This window comes from Marmota flaviventris, chromosome 1 (genome assembly GCF_047511675.1).
Source record: "Marmota flaviventris isolate mMarFla1 chromosome 1, mMarFla1.hap1, whole genome shotgun sequence".
Classification (NCBI taxonomy): domain Eukaryota; kingdom Metazoa; phylum Chordata; class Mammalia; order Rodentia; family Sciuridae; genus Marmota; species Marmota flaviventris.
Window position 1 is genome coordinate 84,429,244 of NC_092498.1, and position 15,597 is coordinate 84,444,840.

General features: G+C 38.9%; 1 protein-coding gene and 1 long non-coding RNA gene across 3 annotated transcripts in view; one reads left to right on the forward strand and one right to left on the reverse strand.

Annotated features, from left to right (window-relative positions):
- Positions 1-15,597, forward strand: part of LOC139706147 (uncharacterized) — a 78,860-nt gene that overhangs the window by 44,769 nt on the left and 18,494 nt on the right. The window lies entirely within an intron of this gene.
- On the reverse strand, positions 7,529-10,933 carry Npvf (neuropeptide VF precursor). The gene is made up of 3 exons (XM_027932642.2): positions 10,796-10,933; positions 9,011-9,417; positions 7,529-7,580 (listed from the first exon to the last, which is right to left on the reverse strand). The coding sequence occupies exons 1-3, from the start codon at positions 10,931-10,933 to the stop codon at positions 7,529-7,531; spliced, it is 597 nt and encodes a 198-aa protein (XP_027788443.2).

Here is a 15,597-nt window from a genome sequence, read left to right on the forward strand (position 1 = left end):
TATTTAATGCCTCTGAATTTTAAGCTAAATGGTTATTAAAATGGTAAATTTTGTGTTTTATATATATATATATTTTATCACAATAAAAATATTTTGAACAGATCAAGTGAAATTTCCCTGATTTTTAAATATTTCTAACAACACTGAATAAGATATGCCTCATCCAATAAATTTTAGGAATTCAGGGTCACAAAATAAATAGTACGTTCAATAAACATTGTATATAATAAAAAGGGACACATTTCCCACCAGGTAGCATTTTCCTAATATCATCCTGACTCCTAGGTGTACCATATTGTATTTTCCATTAAGCATTTAGCTCCATTGTCCATGTAGGTGAGAGGGAGGGAGAGGCTACTTACTGCACTTCATGCTGGTGGGCCCAGGCATACTTTCTTCTTTAGTGCTTTGTCCCAATTTCCAAATGAGATCTGTAACAGACTACAGATTGCCCAGGTAATGCAAGACCTGTCCAGGCATGCGCATACCTCCTGCCCACCTTTCCCCCATCCCTTGCCAATGACTGCATTTCCTGTGGCTCTCTGGACTGGTTCAGAGCTGCCACTGGAGCAGAAATGGGAGAGTTGAATTTCACCATCGAACAATAACACTTTGCTATAGGAGAAAAATCACTAGATGCTTCTTGACAGTCTAAATAGTGCAGCATTTATTCTGACTCCCTTATCCTTTATGATCATTCATTACTGATAAGGTAGTCACCTCCTTACCTGCTCTGAAGATAGATACCTTAAGGAATGACTATGTTAAAGCTCTCCAGAAATTTTTATCTTTCTTTCCTCCTTCCTTCTAAAATCTGTTGTGTTTAAAAACATTGAGGATTTTTTCCTGGACCCCAGTGTGTTCATTTTTCTGATCTAATCTTGATCCAGCTGATGTTTCCTGAATGCTTAATGTATTACAGGGCCAGAGGGCAGGTTGTGCTGGTGGTCAGGGCAGTGGGTAGAGGAAGAAGAACATGAACTTTGAAGTCAGGCAAACCTCAATAGAACCTGTTGTTTGCTCTGATTTAGACAACTCTTGATAAGCTCAATTCCTGCTTTTAAAAATAAGAGTTTAAAATAGCATTAAATGTTAAAACAGACAATTATCATAACAATAAGTAGTTGCTATTATTATTAAGCTGGAGAGAGGATATGAAGATGATTAGGATAGTCAGTGCAGTGGTTCCTAATAAGGGACCACTTTGACAACTTCTGGAGACATTTTTGGTTGTCACAATTATAGAGAGATCCTATTGGCATCTAGCAGGTAGAGGCTATAGATGCTGCTAATCATCATCTGACATGTCAGGTAGTTCCCCACAAACAAAAACTTATCCAGCCTCAAATGCCAATGCCACTATTGTCTAGTGAAGGGAAAAAATTAAAGTACATTATATCTTTTATATAAAAAGAAAGTGAGCTTGTAGAAGTTGAGCAAACCTGTCTAGTTATGTACCCAATAGCCATGCCTTTATTTATTTATTTATTAAATAGTAAGAGTGGTTGAAGCAATCTGCCCAAGGCAGGAACTGAATTTCCCAGTGTCATTTACAGATTGGGGTAGCCAGTTTATTAAAGAGAAAATAGCTGGATAGCACTTAAAAACAAAAACAACAAGCAAACAAATAATCAAAAAAACCTTTAAAGTTTCCTTTGTTTTTGCTACCTGAAAAAGAACATGATAGCCTGGTGGGGGCTCAGGATAGTGGCCCAGAAAGATGGCAGGAGAATGGCTCCCTGATGACTATGTGTAATTCTTACACCATCTCAGAACCGCTTCTTGCCAGAAGTTTTTAATGTGAGGAAGAAAAGAAAAAGTCCCTCTTGGTTGAAACAATATTATTTAGGTTTTTTTTGTTACATGCAACTGCATCCAAATTTGACCTGTGTCTCAAAGGATTTTGAATGGTAGAAAAGGAGCCTTGGAGCTAAAGGAATTAACAAGAACAGAAGCACAGAACAGAAACACATGCGTTTTCAGGAAAGAACATATGGTTTTGTATGTCCCTTAAGTAATCTGACAACTTCCACGGGAAGATTGTAGGTGATGTCTGCAGGACGACCTTTAGGAAGGAGGAAGAGCAAACACGCGAGTGGGTGAAGCGGAGGCCAGCGCTCCCACCTTTCTCGCCTATTTCATTTTGTTGGTCACAGTTAGGTGAACATTGACCTTTCATTTTTCTCAATGAGAAATTTCTCAGAATCAGTACATTTTTTTCATTTTTATATTTCTCAAGGTCATTGTCACAGTCTGATATATGAAATGTGGAACTGAAATCACATGAAAGTCGCCTTTTATGAAAGTTGTTACTGTATCAGGCCTGTTTGATCCCTAGCTCTCCCCTGACACCCCTTCCCTCTGCTCCCTTTCATGGACTCGCTGAGTTTTAGGGTAGGACCAATCCAAGTGGGATTTCCTTGGGGGAAGGAAGCATTAGCAGAGAAGAGAAGGAGTATAGAGCGGAATATTTGGGGATCTGTGCCTGGGAAAGCATGTCTGGGAGAAGAGCACTGTTACCACTTCCACTTTATGTACTGTGAAGAAGCTAGTATTTCGAGGCTGAATCACTAGAGGGATTGTGATTGTTCTGGCATTATCTTCTCAGCACTTAAATGGCCAGGCAGATGGCAATATTCATCTAAAATTGAATTAAATATTAACTTAAAATCATTCTAGAAATAATCTTCCTTTGCCATAATTCTTAAACTTTATGGGATCACAGACTTCTTTGAGAATCTGAGACCTATGAAATTTCTCCCCAGAAAAATGTAATGCTTCAGAAAAAATCATTTTAGAAGCTATGAGCATCCCTCTCAAATCCATCTTTGTTGTAAATAATGTAATTTTTTTGAAGTTTAACCCCAAACACCAAAGTCTAATAGACATTAAGTTTAAAAAAAAAATCACCAATTGTAGACTTTTTGAAGTCTATAATTCCTCAATTGGTGGGAAACTGGTTCTGTTAATCATCAATTGCCTCACCCATTTGGAGCCGATGAAAGGATAGGAATTGGGTTTGTGCAGAGATTTCTTTGTAGAGAGTTGTTACTTTGCTGTGAATTCCCCTCACTCTGCCCAGGTGTCAGGGATTACTGTGTTCCTTATCCTTTACTATGATGCATAAATGTGATCCATGTGGTTGAAAGAAATGAAGGCCAAAAATGTTAAATAGAGACTGGGACCCAGTACAGAGGAGCATACTGGGCCGGTGATGGGAGGGGTGGCTTCAAAGATTTCTGAGATGCCCTTGAGGCCTTTGTACAATTGTTGTGATTAAAAAGTACCAGACTCCCTTTATCTGAGCTAATGTCTTTAGCATGCGCTTTTTCTTCATTCTATCCTGGTCAGGCCATAGGTTTTCTAAATCTTTTCCCTCTGCTTCTTTTTGTTCCTGAGTCTCATGAAAAATTTGACCAAAGGTGACTGGTGGCACTCATGCCACAGATGAATGTTTTGAACTTTCTACCAAATAAACTAGTTCATCACTTAAAATTTTGGCTTCACTTAAACAGCCTTTGGGCATGTGTGAAATGTATCCAAGTTCTTTATCACAGTGTAAGAAAGGTGGCCTTTAGTCTAATTTCCAACAGATTCCTCATTGTCATCTGAGACTTGTTTCGGAGTTTCCTCATCTTATGAGCCCTCACCAGAATCATCCATAACTCTCCACTGGCAGAATTCTAACCTTTTTCTACCCTGCTTCTCCAAATTCTCCCAACCCCTGTCTGCCTATCACCTGATTCCAAACTGCTTCCCCATTTTCATCTATAGTTATAGTAATGATCTCATTCCTCAGCACTGATTTTCCATTTTCTGTCACTATAACAAATATCTGGGGCTGGATACCTTATGAAGAAAAGAGGCTTATGTAGGTCACAGTTCTGAGGGTTAAGAGCATGGCATGGGGCATCAGCTTGGTTCTGATGAGGACCTCATGGTGGATGACATAACAGTGGTGGGAGCTTGTGTAAGAGTGAGAGATCACATCATAGGAAGCCAAAGAGCGAACAGGAGATCTGGCTGAGGCCTTTATAACAATCTGCTCTCATGAAAACTAACTTAGGGGACCCAGAAGAGCTGCCTTAATCCCTTTGCAGGATGGCACCCCTAGTGACCTTGGCTCCAGACACTCCCACTAGGCTCCACTTCTTTTATTTATTTATTTATTTATTTTACAATAGAATGCATTTTGACATATTGTACACAAGTGGAGCACAACTCATTCCTCTGGCTGTACATGGTTCAGAGTCACTCCAGTAGTATAATCATACATGGGTATAACATAATAGTGTCTATCTCTTTCTACTATCCTTCCCATCCCCACAACCCCATCCCTCCCCTCACTCCCCTCTACACAAACCAAAATTCCTTCATTCTTCCCTCTATCCCTGCCCTACTCTGGATCAGCATCTGCTTATCAGAGAAAGTATTTGGCCTTTTTTTTTTTTTTGGATTGGCTTATTTCACTTAGCATGATATCCTCTAGTTCCATCCATTTACCTGCAAATGCCATAATTTCATTCTTCTTTAAGACTGAGTAGTATTCCATTGTGTATATGTACCACATTGTCTTTATCCTTTCATCTGTTGAAGGTGTCTAGGTTGGTTCCATAGTTTATAGGCTCTACTTCTTAAAGGTCTCACATCTCTACACTGCCACTCTGAGGATCAAGCCTCCAACATGACTCTTTGGGGGACACACTCAAGCCATTTCCAAACCATAGCTTCAAGTATAGGACCCTATGTGACTGCATGGGTCACAGGCCCATGAGGCTACCATGAGGTGAGCAACAAAGGTAAGAAGAGGAGAGGTCACTGCTAGTGGTCCTGTTACCAAGAGACTTAGGACAAGTTTCTAGTGGAAAATTTTTGTAGTGAAACGCTGTATGTGATCCTGTCTTCATGATTCTGCAAACCCTCAGCCAAATCATAAACTCCCCATACACATATGGGAATGGGTTTCTTATGGAAACTGGTAAAGGAACTGGTCTGGGCCAGAAAGAGTAAGACAAACAGATGAACAACTAGACATCAACTTCCCCTTATCTAACAGTTTTCATAAATTCAGGGGTTTAAGTAAAGAACTCATGTTCTATGACAAATTTCCCTGTCTTATAGAGAGACCACTTGGCCTTTTGTTTATTTGCATGACAGGATATTGCCTGATATTTTTCTCTATTGCTCAGAATGGGTGACTAGGGACTAGATCTGGAGGTATAGAGCTCTGATTATCTGAGGGTATAAATAAAACCATGGATAGCAGGAGCCAGACACTCCTTTGTGGTTTGCAAACAGAAGGCAGAACCACAGCAGACCTGCCTTGGCCTGTGCTGCTCCTAGATGTCTAGTTTTGAGAGTTTGACCTGGAGCAGGGGTGGGCTGCTATATGCCTCTTTTCCTGGATGCCAAGTGCTATGGTTTGGATATTGTTTAGGTGCAGCCCCAAAGGTTCATGTGCCAGAAGCTTGGTTCCAATGTGAAAGTGTTGAGATGGTGGGATTTTAAGAGTGGGTCCTAGTAGGAGATAATTAGGACACAAGGACGTGGCCTTTGGAAAGGACTAATGAAGTCTCATGGGACTAGATAAGTTCCTGTAAGAATGAGTTGTTAAAAGGGAGCCTGGCACCTCTCCTGAATTCTTCTGCATACACTGCTTGACATTCTTATATGTACTCCCACAATTGCAATGCCATCTGTTATGAGGCCCTCACTAGACCTGAACAGATGGCAGCACCATGCTCTTGAATCTCCAAAGTTCTGAGTTAAATAAACCTCTTTTCTCTTTATAAAGTATCCAACTTCATGTATCTTGTTATAGTAGCAAAAAAAAATGGAGTTTCTGCTGCTATAACAGCTCTCTGCACTCACAGAGAGTGGGGTCATGTCTCTCACTTGAACATACTATTTCTGTTTGCTTAGGCAGTAGACTTACTAGTCTGCTCCTCTTAAACAGGGCAAAGAGGGTTGAAGACAATGGGGAAGCAGTGGAGTAGTCGTAGGGCAGCTGTAAAGCAGTTCTGCCCTTGGCATATCTGGGTTGTCTGCTTTTTCTTTGCGTTAAGTGGCTACTGGCAAAACAGCTGCTTTGAGCCTCTTTCTGGTAATAAAAGGCTATGGGGAGTGCAGATGAAATAAGGGTAGTGGAAAGCAATCAAATAGCACCCAGGCCCATCAGTTCAGTGACCTGGGCAGTGCAAAGTCCCCTATAAGTTTTCCTGAAAAATTCACTTGTAGAAATAGCAACTTTCTATATAAAGGATGAGACAGCTACTCTCAACTCTGCATCCCTCCCTCCTTGACCACCTGTACACCTTGAAGAAGAAAGGAGGGGAGATTGTTTTTCAGAAGCCCGCCATTTCTTCTCCCACCACCCCACCTCTGAGGAGAGAAGGGAGACTGAGAGAAAGAGCAGAGCTTGTCCCTTTCCCACTTGAGGTCCTTTGGGCTCCTGGCCCAGCCAATGATGGCGGGGGGGTGGGGTGGGTGGGGGGAAGCCTGCCTTGGATATGAAGTTGGCATCTTCAAATGGACTTGACAGAGTTTTTTTAATATCAAGAAGTGGCCGAGGAAGTTATGGAATCTGTCCAGGGTATCATTAAGGGATCTCTACCCAGCAGGAGTGGGAGATTCACATGGCTCAGCTGGGGACACAGTGGGAGAAAAACAAAACCATTTCCTGTGTGCCCCCAATGGAGTTGAACTGTTCAATAAACCAATTATGTCTGATTGAGGACTTCATATTCTTAGGGCTAAAGTTGATCACAATGCATTTGTGTGTGGTAAATTGGATGGATAAACTTAGTTAAAGAATGGCCAGATTTTTTTTTTCTGTGGAAAAAAAAATGTTAAATGAAAAGATAAATAGCAGAGGTAATCTTCTGGATATAGAGGAGACACTAAAAGAGGTAACTGATAGATTTTAGGAAGATGCAAGGAAAAATGCAACTAAGAGTTCCTTCATTTTGTAATATTACACAGAAAGATTTCAGATTTTAAATTCGGTTTATCATAGATTTTCACTGTAAGTGAATCTATAACAGTGATATGGGGAAAAGTGGGTGTTTAAAAACATGTTTATAATTGGTTTGTTATCCTTGTTCATTTACTTGTAAACCATGTTATTATGTCAAATTATTTAATTATCATCATTAAGAAAAGAGTAACCTGACAAATATGAAGTATAACTGTGCCCATGATTTTCATATAGGGTAGTGAGTGATGTGGCTTCACTTTGGTAATGGGGAAAGAAAGGGAGGGAAAAACAGAATTCTTAAGTATTTAGAATGCTGTTTTTATTCAGACAAAATTATTTCAACTTTACATTACAAATATCCTTTAAAGTTTTTTTTTTTTTTTTTTTTTAATAACTTCCAAGATAACTTGTACTGGAAAAGGAAAAACTGCCATCAACAATACATAAACCATCAAAGTGGTTCCACTGCTCTTATTGTCTTCACCATAGAGCTGTTTGCAGATATTACAGGCTGTAGCTTCATATCATCTTTAGGGACAGGCTCCAGATTTCTTATTTTTCTTGTTTCACTTCCACATCGTCTATGTTCTTGAATACCACTCTCCTAAAATGTAAGCAGTATAAAGTGTTCTTAACCATCAGAGTACTAGAACATAAAAGCTTATAAAAATAGACCCATAATCCTAATTGCCTAATTATGCTTCAGTTGAATTGTGTTGTGCTTGAAATGAGTGAGACACAGATGCAGGCTGAGTTTGCGATGAGCACTCGGGTTCAAGAACTTACCATTGTCTCCATTTTCTCCTTTCCTACCACCCTATTTGCACACATCTGGTTCGTAGCCCGTCCCACCCCTGTATAATATCCCAGGACCTCAGCCAACATGGCGGTGGTTCCCCATTTCCTGATGAATAATGGCTCAGGTCCTTGTCTTTGCTCTGCATGACACTCTGCACTCTGCTCCTCATCACATATTCCTTGCTCTTACCAGACTGAACCTCAGCTCTTCTCAGCTCACCTTGATTTAGCTAGAACCTTTGCTCACACTCATCCTTTTGCCTGAAAATGACCTCTCTCCTGCCAGTCTCTGAATGTTCACGGTAGACCTCCTTTTTCAAGCACAACTCAAGAAATGTCCCTGGATATCCCCCTCCACCTCTGCCCCCACCCCAAACATCCTCTGTAGGATCCTCTAAGTGCCTCTCTATCATTTCATTTATGCTATTGAATACCAGGGGCTTCCTGTGTGGCAGACAGAGGTAGGCACTGGGGATATGGCAGTAGACAAAAATTATGGGATTTATGGAACTGAAATTCTGTTAAAGGTTATGGACCCTAAACACATGATAAGTCAGATGGGGATAAGTACCATGGAAACAATACATCAAAAGTGTTCTGAGAAGGTCTCTCTTACGACATAGCTTGCCACCTTCCTTCCTTCAGGCCTTAATAAAAGCATTGCAATCTACTTTTTATAAAAATAATGATTTTTTTTAAACATATTTCTACTAGAAAAAATTAACTTTAAAAATCATTTGTAGTAACTTATTCTCTGATTTATACATAGTAGACAATAGATACTTATTAGTAACAGTATTTATTTATAAAATGAGATCCAGAAAAAAAAAACTTTGATTAAAATAACTTTAAATCTAAGTTATTTGGGTTATTTGAGATGGTGTCCTTTAAATATGAGCCCAACTCTCCTGTGTGGGACATTTTGTTAGAAAGGGCAAGTGTCAGACAAAATGTCATAGGCTTCTATCCCCAATCTTGCATGGACTTAGTGTGTGACTTATAGTGTAGTGAGATTGATTAGGGAAGCCATCTCCTTACTTTGTTCCTGTAGCCATGCTTATTATACCAGGTCTTCTATAATTGTTTATAGGCATTTATTTTCCTGTGTCTTCAACCTTTTTCCCCTCTCAGAAATTTACTTTCTTGTAAACTTATTTTGAAAACTCATGGGTCCTTTCTGAACCAGCCAGTTCTATATAACTGTCCATGCACTTTGGCTGGTTCTCTGGTATTTACCTTGGTTGTTTTTGATCAGGATTCTGGTTTTCTTGGCTCTGGCAGGTATTGGAGTACAGGAACTCACTGGCACAGAGTGAATGCATGGATTGTTGGAACAAATCGCTCAGTGTCTTGGTGACACTTTGGGCTGTTGTCATTCTTCCAAACCTTTGGGGTAGGGTGGGAATGTGTCTGGATATGCTGGTTTTCATATTTCTTCCAAATCTCAAAGGCAGGTTGGCTGTCCCTCCAGGGCTCCTTTCTTCTTTCATGGTCCTCCCGAATCTCAGAGGCAGGTTGGCTGCCGAGTGTGGCATTTTATTGACTGAGGGTGTGCTCATCTTCATGACATTTTTTGGTCCCCAATCTTTTAACTCTTGAAAATTGGGACTTTTTTCCTTTTCCCCTTTTGGGGCTTCCCTAGGCTATAATTAGAAATGATCATTAAAATAATTTATTATTGTGATAAATAATAGAGTTAAATTCCAAATTTAAATCCAGACTTTAATCTGATGAATTGTTAAATCTATAAACAAAATTTGTGTTTTTATGTGCAGAATTTTTAAAATAAATAATCTGTATTAAGCTTTTTGAAGCTATCTACTTCCTGTATCCCTAGACTATTGTAAGACAACTATAAAATATTAATAAAATATATATAGTGAATAAAACAATATGTTTGAGTGGCAGGAACATAAGGAGTATTGAAATGCAGCAAAAGTTTATTTTACAGCCATTATTGTCTTTCAGTGTTGTGATTCATGTTGTTTATGAAATGTTTTGTGTTTTGACTTTAGAGAAACCTCTTATCCCTTTCACTGTCTGGTGTTTTGCTCCCTTTTAAAGGCCAGGTGGTACATGGAAGCATGGTGCATGGGAACTGAGACACTACCTAAGTTTTGGGCTATGATGTAGGAGACCCCATTGACTTTTTCCCCCACTTTGCACTCAGTATTTCACCCTACAAACATGTCTTGAGAAACCAACTATATTTTAATTAGAATATTAATTACATTTTTAGTAATAAATCAATTGGTTGGTGGTTCATAGCACTACAAATATACAAACTTTATAGGAACCACTTAAAATACAGTGACTGTTCAATTAGATTTAATTTTACCATGAAAGTTTGTCCATATGAAAAATTTTAAATGATTGTTTTTTAATTGTAACCTGAGTAAAATGAATACGCCATACTAATTTCAGCAAATTTGGAAAATATATAAAAACAAAGAAGAAAATAACTTGAATTTCTACCATCTAGAGGTAAACATTTTACTGTTTTACTACAAACTTTACCTGCTTATAAGAGATTATAAATGTTGTATGTTCATTTGCAGTTTAAGACAATGGCCAGCTGAAAAGTATCCAGATCTTTATTTCTACAACTATTTCTTACAAATGTAAACTCTGAGTCAATTGAAAATGTACTAATGTACTTTAAGCCCGCAAAGTATCAGAGTCTAAGTATTTGTCATTACAGAGCCAGGCTGTGGGGGTTGTGGGTATAGTCCAGTGGCAGAGCACCTGCCTGGCGTGTACAAGGTCCTGGGTTCAGTCCCCAGTACCAAAAGAGAGAAAGAGAGGAGAGAGAGGAGAGAGAGGAGAGAGAGGAGAGAGAGGAGAGAGAGGGACCAAGCTGTTTGCTGAATAATGCAAGTTACATCAGTATACTATCTTAGGAAGGCTGAAGTTTGACCAAAAAGACCTCAGCCCAAACTAACTTGTTATTTACAAAGCTATAAGACTCAAGACAAATATTATATATATCCTGCTGGTCATATTATAGACTTAAAAACTTACCTCAAAATATTTGTTGTAATTTTCTTTGCTGTGAAGATTGGGCATCAATAATTCATCTTCACAAAAGATGTTTGATGTTAACAAGCTTGAAGTGGCTAAAGTCAATAAAATGAATCGTTTTGAAGAAATGATTTCCATTTTGTCCAAATCTAAAATTAAGTTAATATGTGCAGTCCAGTGTCTACAAGAAGGGAAATTGTGGTGTTTTTATACTGTCTGAAAACAAAGGAAAGTTTCCTGTAAGAGTGAAGCTAATCCCACATGTTTGAAGCACTAATATTAATTAGCGTGTGTAACTAAAATATGCATGTAAAGAATGTGTAATTCATTCTGGGGAGACAGCAATGTTTGTGCTTGCAAATTCATTAACTTTGAAAATAGTTTTCCTCATTATGAAAGCTTTACTAATTAGGTAAGATCAGGGCAATAGTAATTGAGATTCCAAATAAACAGGATGCTTCATTTCTGTAAGCTTAAATAAAAAGTATTTTGTTTCTGGTGTTTACGTCATTTTTTGAGGAATAGAAATAAGAAGAATTCAATACATGCTAGATACATTTTTTAAAAATTCACACAAAAGAATTAGGCATAGTATTTTCAGATGTCAAACAATTGAAAATGTGAAAAGAAAGTCACACAATACCCCAATAAATGCCTTGACTTAATTCTTTTTGTAAAATGCTGTTTGGTTATTAAAAAGCTTCAAGAGTAAATGTCAGCTGTATTGTGAAGGATGAGCAGAAGAACAAATATTCATTAGGCATTTTGACAAACTGGTCATCTCAGGAGAAGATGCAGGTAGTCAAGGCCCTTAGGATTGGCCCTGTGGGGCTTATTTGGTAAAACTGCATAAATCACCAGGATTTTATTTCTATCAAGATATCTCATCCTACCTTCCTGTTCAAAGTCCTAAAGAATTCTAGCACAGGTTGGGTAAGTCACACACATGCTAATTTTGTTCTCCCAGGGCCTATATTATTTAGGTAATCTCCTTTTACCACAGCCATGATGACATCATGGCATTAAATGAGAATTTACAGAAATAAATGTGTATTTACTGAAATACCACCGTGAGTCTCTCTTGGAGCAGCTGACTGGTATTTTTAAAGCCCCGCCTTATGGCTAGACTGTTTTGGTTTCATAGAAGCTATTACTAGGTCCCCTTGGTCCCTTCAACTCTCACAAGGGAAATGGCCTTTCATGGATTTCCAACACTCAGGTACTTCTAGAGGTCCCTTCTGGAGGTGAATTAACAAAAACATACAGTCTTTCTGTAGTGTCAAGTGTACCACCTCTAACCTCTCCCACCACCCCTGTGTACACACTTTGAGGTGTGAGGTGGCAGAAATGAAGCCCCTTTTCTATATTGAAGATCTCCAGAATAAGCCAGAAAGTTGGAAAACATGGTGGGTAAACTCTTGTGATGCCTGAGCCTCACACTTGCCTATGTCCTCTCTTAGGACATTTGAGTTCATGGGCTTCATTTGTTTTGATCTGTGATTGCCCCAAATCCCCACAGTAGGAGGCAATTAATTCAATTCATAGTCTAGTGTTAATTTTGTAATGCTGTTATTGGATTATTTGGGTTTAATTTCCCTGAGGATTTAATGTACTTCTCTTCCAAATTGTTTTTTTTTTTGCAAACTGCTGATGGAACTTCTTTCTTTTTCTTTTTTTTTTGTGGTCAGTAGATCCAAACTTTTGAGAAATGGATGGTCAACAAAACTTGTCCCCTTGCACCATGTTCACACCCAGGAAAGAAACAGAAGGCGTCAGCCTAGGTCACTTTCAAAATTGTTTGTATCTAGTTGTCCTTTTTAAATAACATGGAACTTAAGCACTCCACCAGGTTTTTGCTACTTAGGGTATTGGCACATCTGTTAGAGTTTTTCTGATTCTAATCAACATCCAAAGTAGCCCATATAACTAATTGCTTTCCTGCCTTACCAGGTTAGGCTTCCAAGTTTGAACTACATTTAAAATGATCTCATTAATATAGGGCTTGGCTGTTTTTAATCATATCTTCATTTTGCTTTGAAAATGTTAGCAGACATAGAATAACCTTACCAACATACACAGTATGAAAGCACCATAAATCATGGGTGAATTGTGCAAGTACACACACACACACACACACACACACAGTTGGTTTGGGGCTTCTTGAATTGATGTATGAGCATGCGAAACATTTTTAAAAATCCATCTTCCTTACTTTGGTATTTAAATACATGCTTTATTTGCTAAAATTTTAGAAAACTTAAGGCTTGCATCTAAGTTTGAACACTTCTGAGCTTTAGTCCCCCCAGTACTCAGTTTCTTATCAGACAGTGCTTTTTGGATGTCCCAAAGCATGTCAAATTGCGTTTTGGATATAATGAACTTATCTTTTCAATACCTTTTCTTTCTCCTCTGTTTCTTCAATGACTAGTACTGCATAAGTCAGGGTCTAATTAGGATGCAGAAAAAACATAGTAATTTGATCAAGGAATGATTAATGCAATTTCAAATTATAACAGGAGATTAACTCTAAAGGGGTAAAGAATACACTAGGAATGGGGGTGGGATAAGTATACAAGGAAAGAACAAACTGGTCAGAATTCAATCAATATTGGAAAAAGTATGGATGGCAAAAGTATGGTGGGTTGCCCCAGGCCAGAGTTTGTCCACAGCAGGAAACAACTTATAGGTGAAAGACTAGGCAGTAAGATTCTGGGGTATCTGAGAATTCTAGGAATCTTTTGTTGAAATTTGATGGGGGTGAGCACCTTTCATGTCCCCCTTGTGCACTGCTGGCAGCCAGGTATAGGAGACCAAAGAAGCAAATAAAAACACATTTTAACCATGAGAAGTCTTCTGTTACAGTGTCCCTCCAGTGCCTTTTACTAATAAAGTATGAAACTGCTCCAGCTGCAAAGGAGGAATGCTCACAGGGTCATCTCCATGATCTCAAAGCATTGAAGGGTAGATTTGGAGCTGAGAGGCAAGAAATAGATAACAGGGGCTGGGGATGTGGCTCAAGTGGTAGCGCGCTCGCCTGGCATGTGTGTGGCCTGGGTTCGATCCTCCGCACCACATACAAAGATGTTGTGTCTGCTGAAAAAAAAAAAATATTAAAAACACACTCTCTCCTCTCTCTTAAAAAAAAAAAAAAGGTAACAGCCGTGGTTACTATCCTCCATTCATTTATCCAAACCAATGTCCTTTGTGAGATCCTTGACTATTTCCTCTCCCTTCTCCCACATCTCATTAAACAATTGTGTTGTTTCTAGTTTTGAGTTATTACATTAAAAAATAGCCATTATTTATCTTTCATAATAATCCCACGAGCAGGTATTATTTTTGTTCCTACTCTACAGGCGGGAAACAGATTCAGAAAAGGAAATTAAGTCACTTTTCTTATAAGTGGCAGAGTAAGGACTTGAACCCAAGAAGTCTGAACACTAGTGATTATTCTAATGTGCCCAATCAAGTCTAATCTCTTGACTTCTAAGTACCTTTATATATGCTCACTTTTCTTCATCCCTGGGGCAATTAACTAATCCATCATTTTCTCTTCTCTAGACCCTTTTCTTGGTCTTCTCCAATTCCTTCCCCACAGCTCTTTTGACCTGACCTCTGCTTATTTCTCTGGCACCAACTCTACCAATTCTCTATTACAAACTTCCTTCTGTTCTTTCAGACACACGTGATTTTTCTTGCCACCAGCCCCCTGCCCGTGATATTTCTGCACATGGAACATCTGTCCACTTGTCTCTGTCCTTACACATATCCAGTGTTGGAGTCTCAGCTGAGGCATCACATGCTGTACAAAATCTCTCCTGGGCTTGCAGCTCTGCTAGCTCTGTTTTCTTCACTGATCATGCTTCTTGTCACTCTGCCTTGTCCTGTTCCCTTCACTGCTCGATAAACTCTGAGGGCAGGAACTTGTTTGTGCAGATTGCAGTGGTACTTCCATTTCCTATTGCAAGAATGCTTAGGAAATTTTATTTCTGAATGAATGAGTACATTTTTCATTTATATTGTGAATAGAAATTAAACTGAAGTTGGTTGTTAGTTATTTCTTCCATTTGGTCCATTCAAGAGTTTTTTGTCTTTACTGTAAGTTATACCTTATTAGAGCTTAAGCTTGTGGCTTGTTCTGAAATTAGAATGTCTTAACATTATCATGTTGGGGCTTCACTTTTAAGACTTTCCCAGACTGAGAGCCATATATGAGCAGTCAGCTATCGTAGGTAGAATGTGAGTCTAGGTATATTCTCAGTTAACATGCAGCTTAGTACATTGAGTTTATTCTTCTGGGTCTTGCTGTGTTATGGGCATCGATTGTGCCCAGACACCAGGAAGGGTGTAAAAAGGGTCTGCACAACTCCAAGAACGACTCTGGATGATGCCCCAGAGTCTCCTAGGCAAACTTTGGGACAGAAAAGTGTTCCAGATTGCTTATTTTTTTCTGTGCCTTGTGTAAGCAAGGGGCTCAAATCATTTCTACCAATCAGAAACCAACGTGATTTGAGTTTGAATTTAAGATTTTGTAAAGCTCTAGTCTATTTGCACTTCTAGTGAAATACTTAAAATAAGAGATTGTTTTTTGCCATGGGCTGCAAGTTTCTGTTTAAATCTTTGTGTCTAAGGGGCAGCTCGCTCCCCACATAGATCCATGATGCTTCCAGAGGCCATGGTGGGGTCCATGAAACAGGTGGTTAGTTTCATAGCCCAGGGAACCTGGTTATAGAGCTCTTCTCACCCTCAGCCTAGAAATTTACTTCCAGCCTTTTAACAATGCTTATTTCTTCCTTTCCATC

What these genes read in the sequence shown, in the direction of transcription:
- Npvf (XM_027932642.2), bottom strand. Translation starts at nt 10,933, where the DNA reads ATGGAAATCATTTCTTCAAAACGATTCATTTTATTGACTTTAGCCACT. An exon ending in ATTACAACAAATATTTTGAG is followed by an intron (nt 9,418 to 10,795) that starts GTAAGTTTTTAA and finishes TTCTAATTATAG; the next exon opens with CCTAGGGAAGCCCCAAAAGG. An exon ending in CCTGATCAAAAACAACCAAG is followed by an intron (nt 7,581 to 9,010) that starts GTAAATACCAGA and finishes CTTACATTTTAG; the next exon opens with GAGAGTGGTATTCAAGAACA.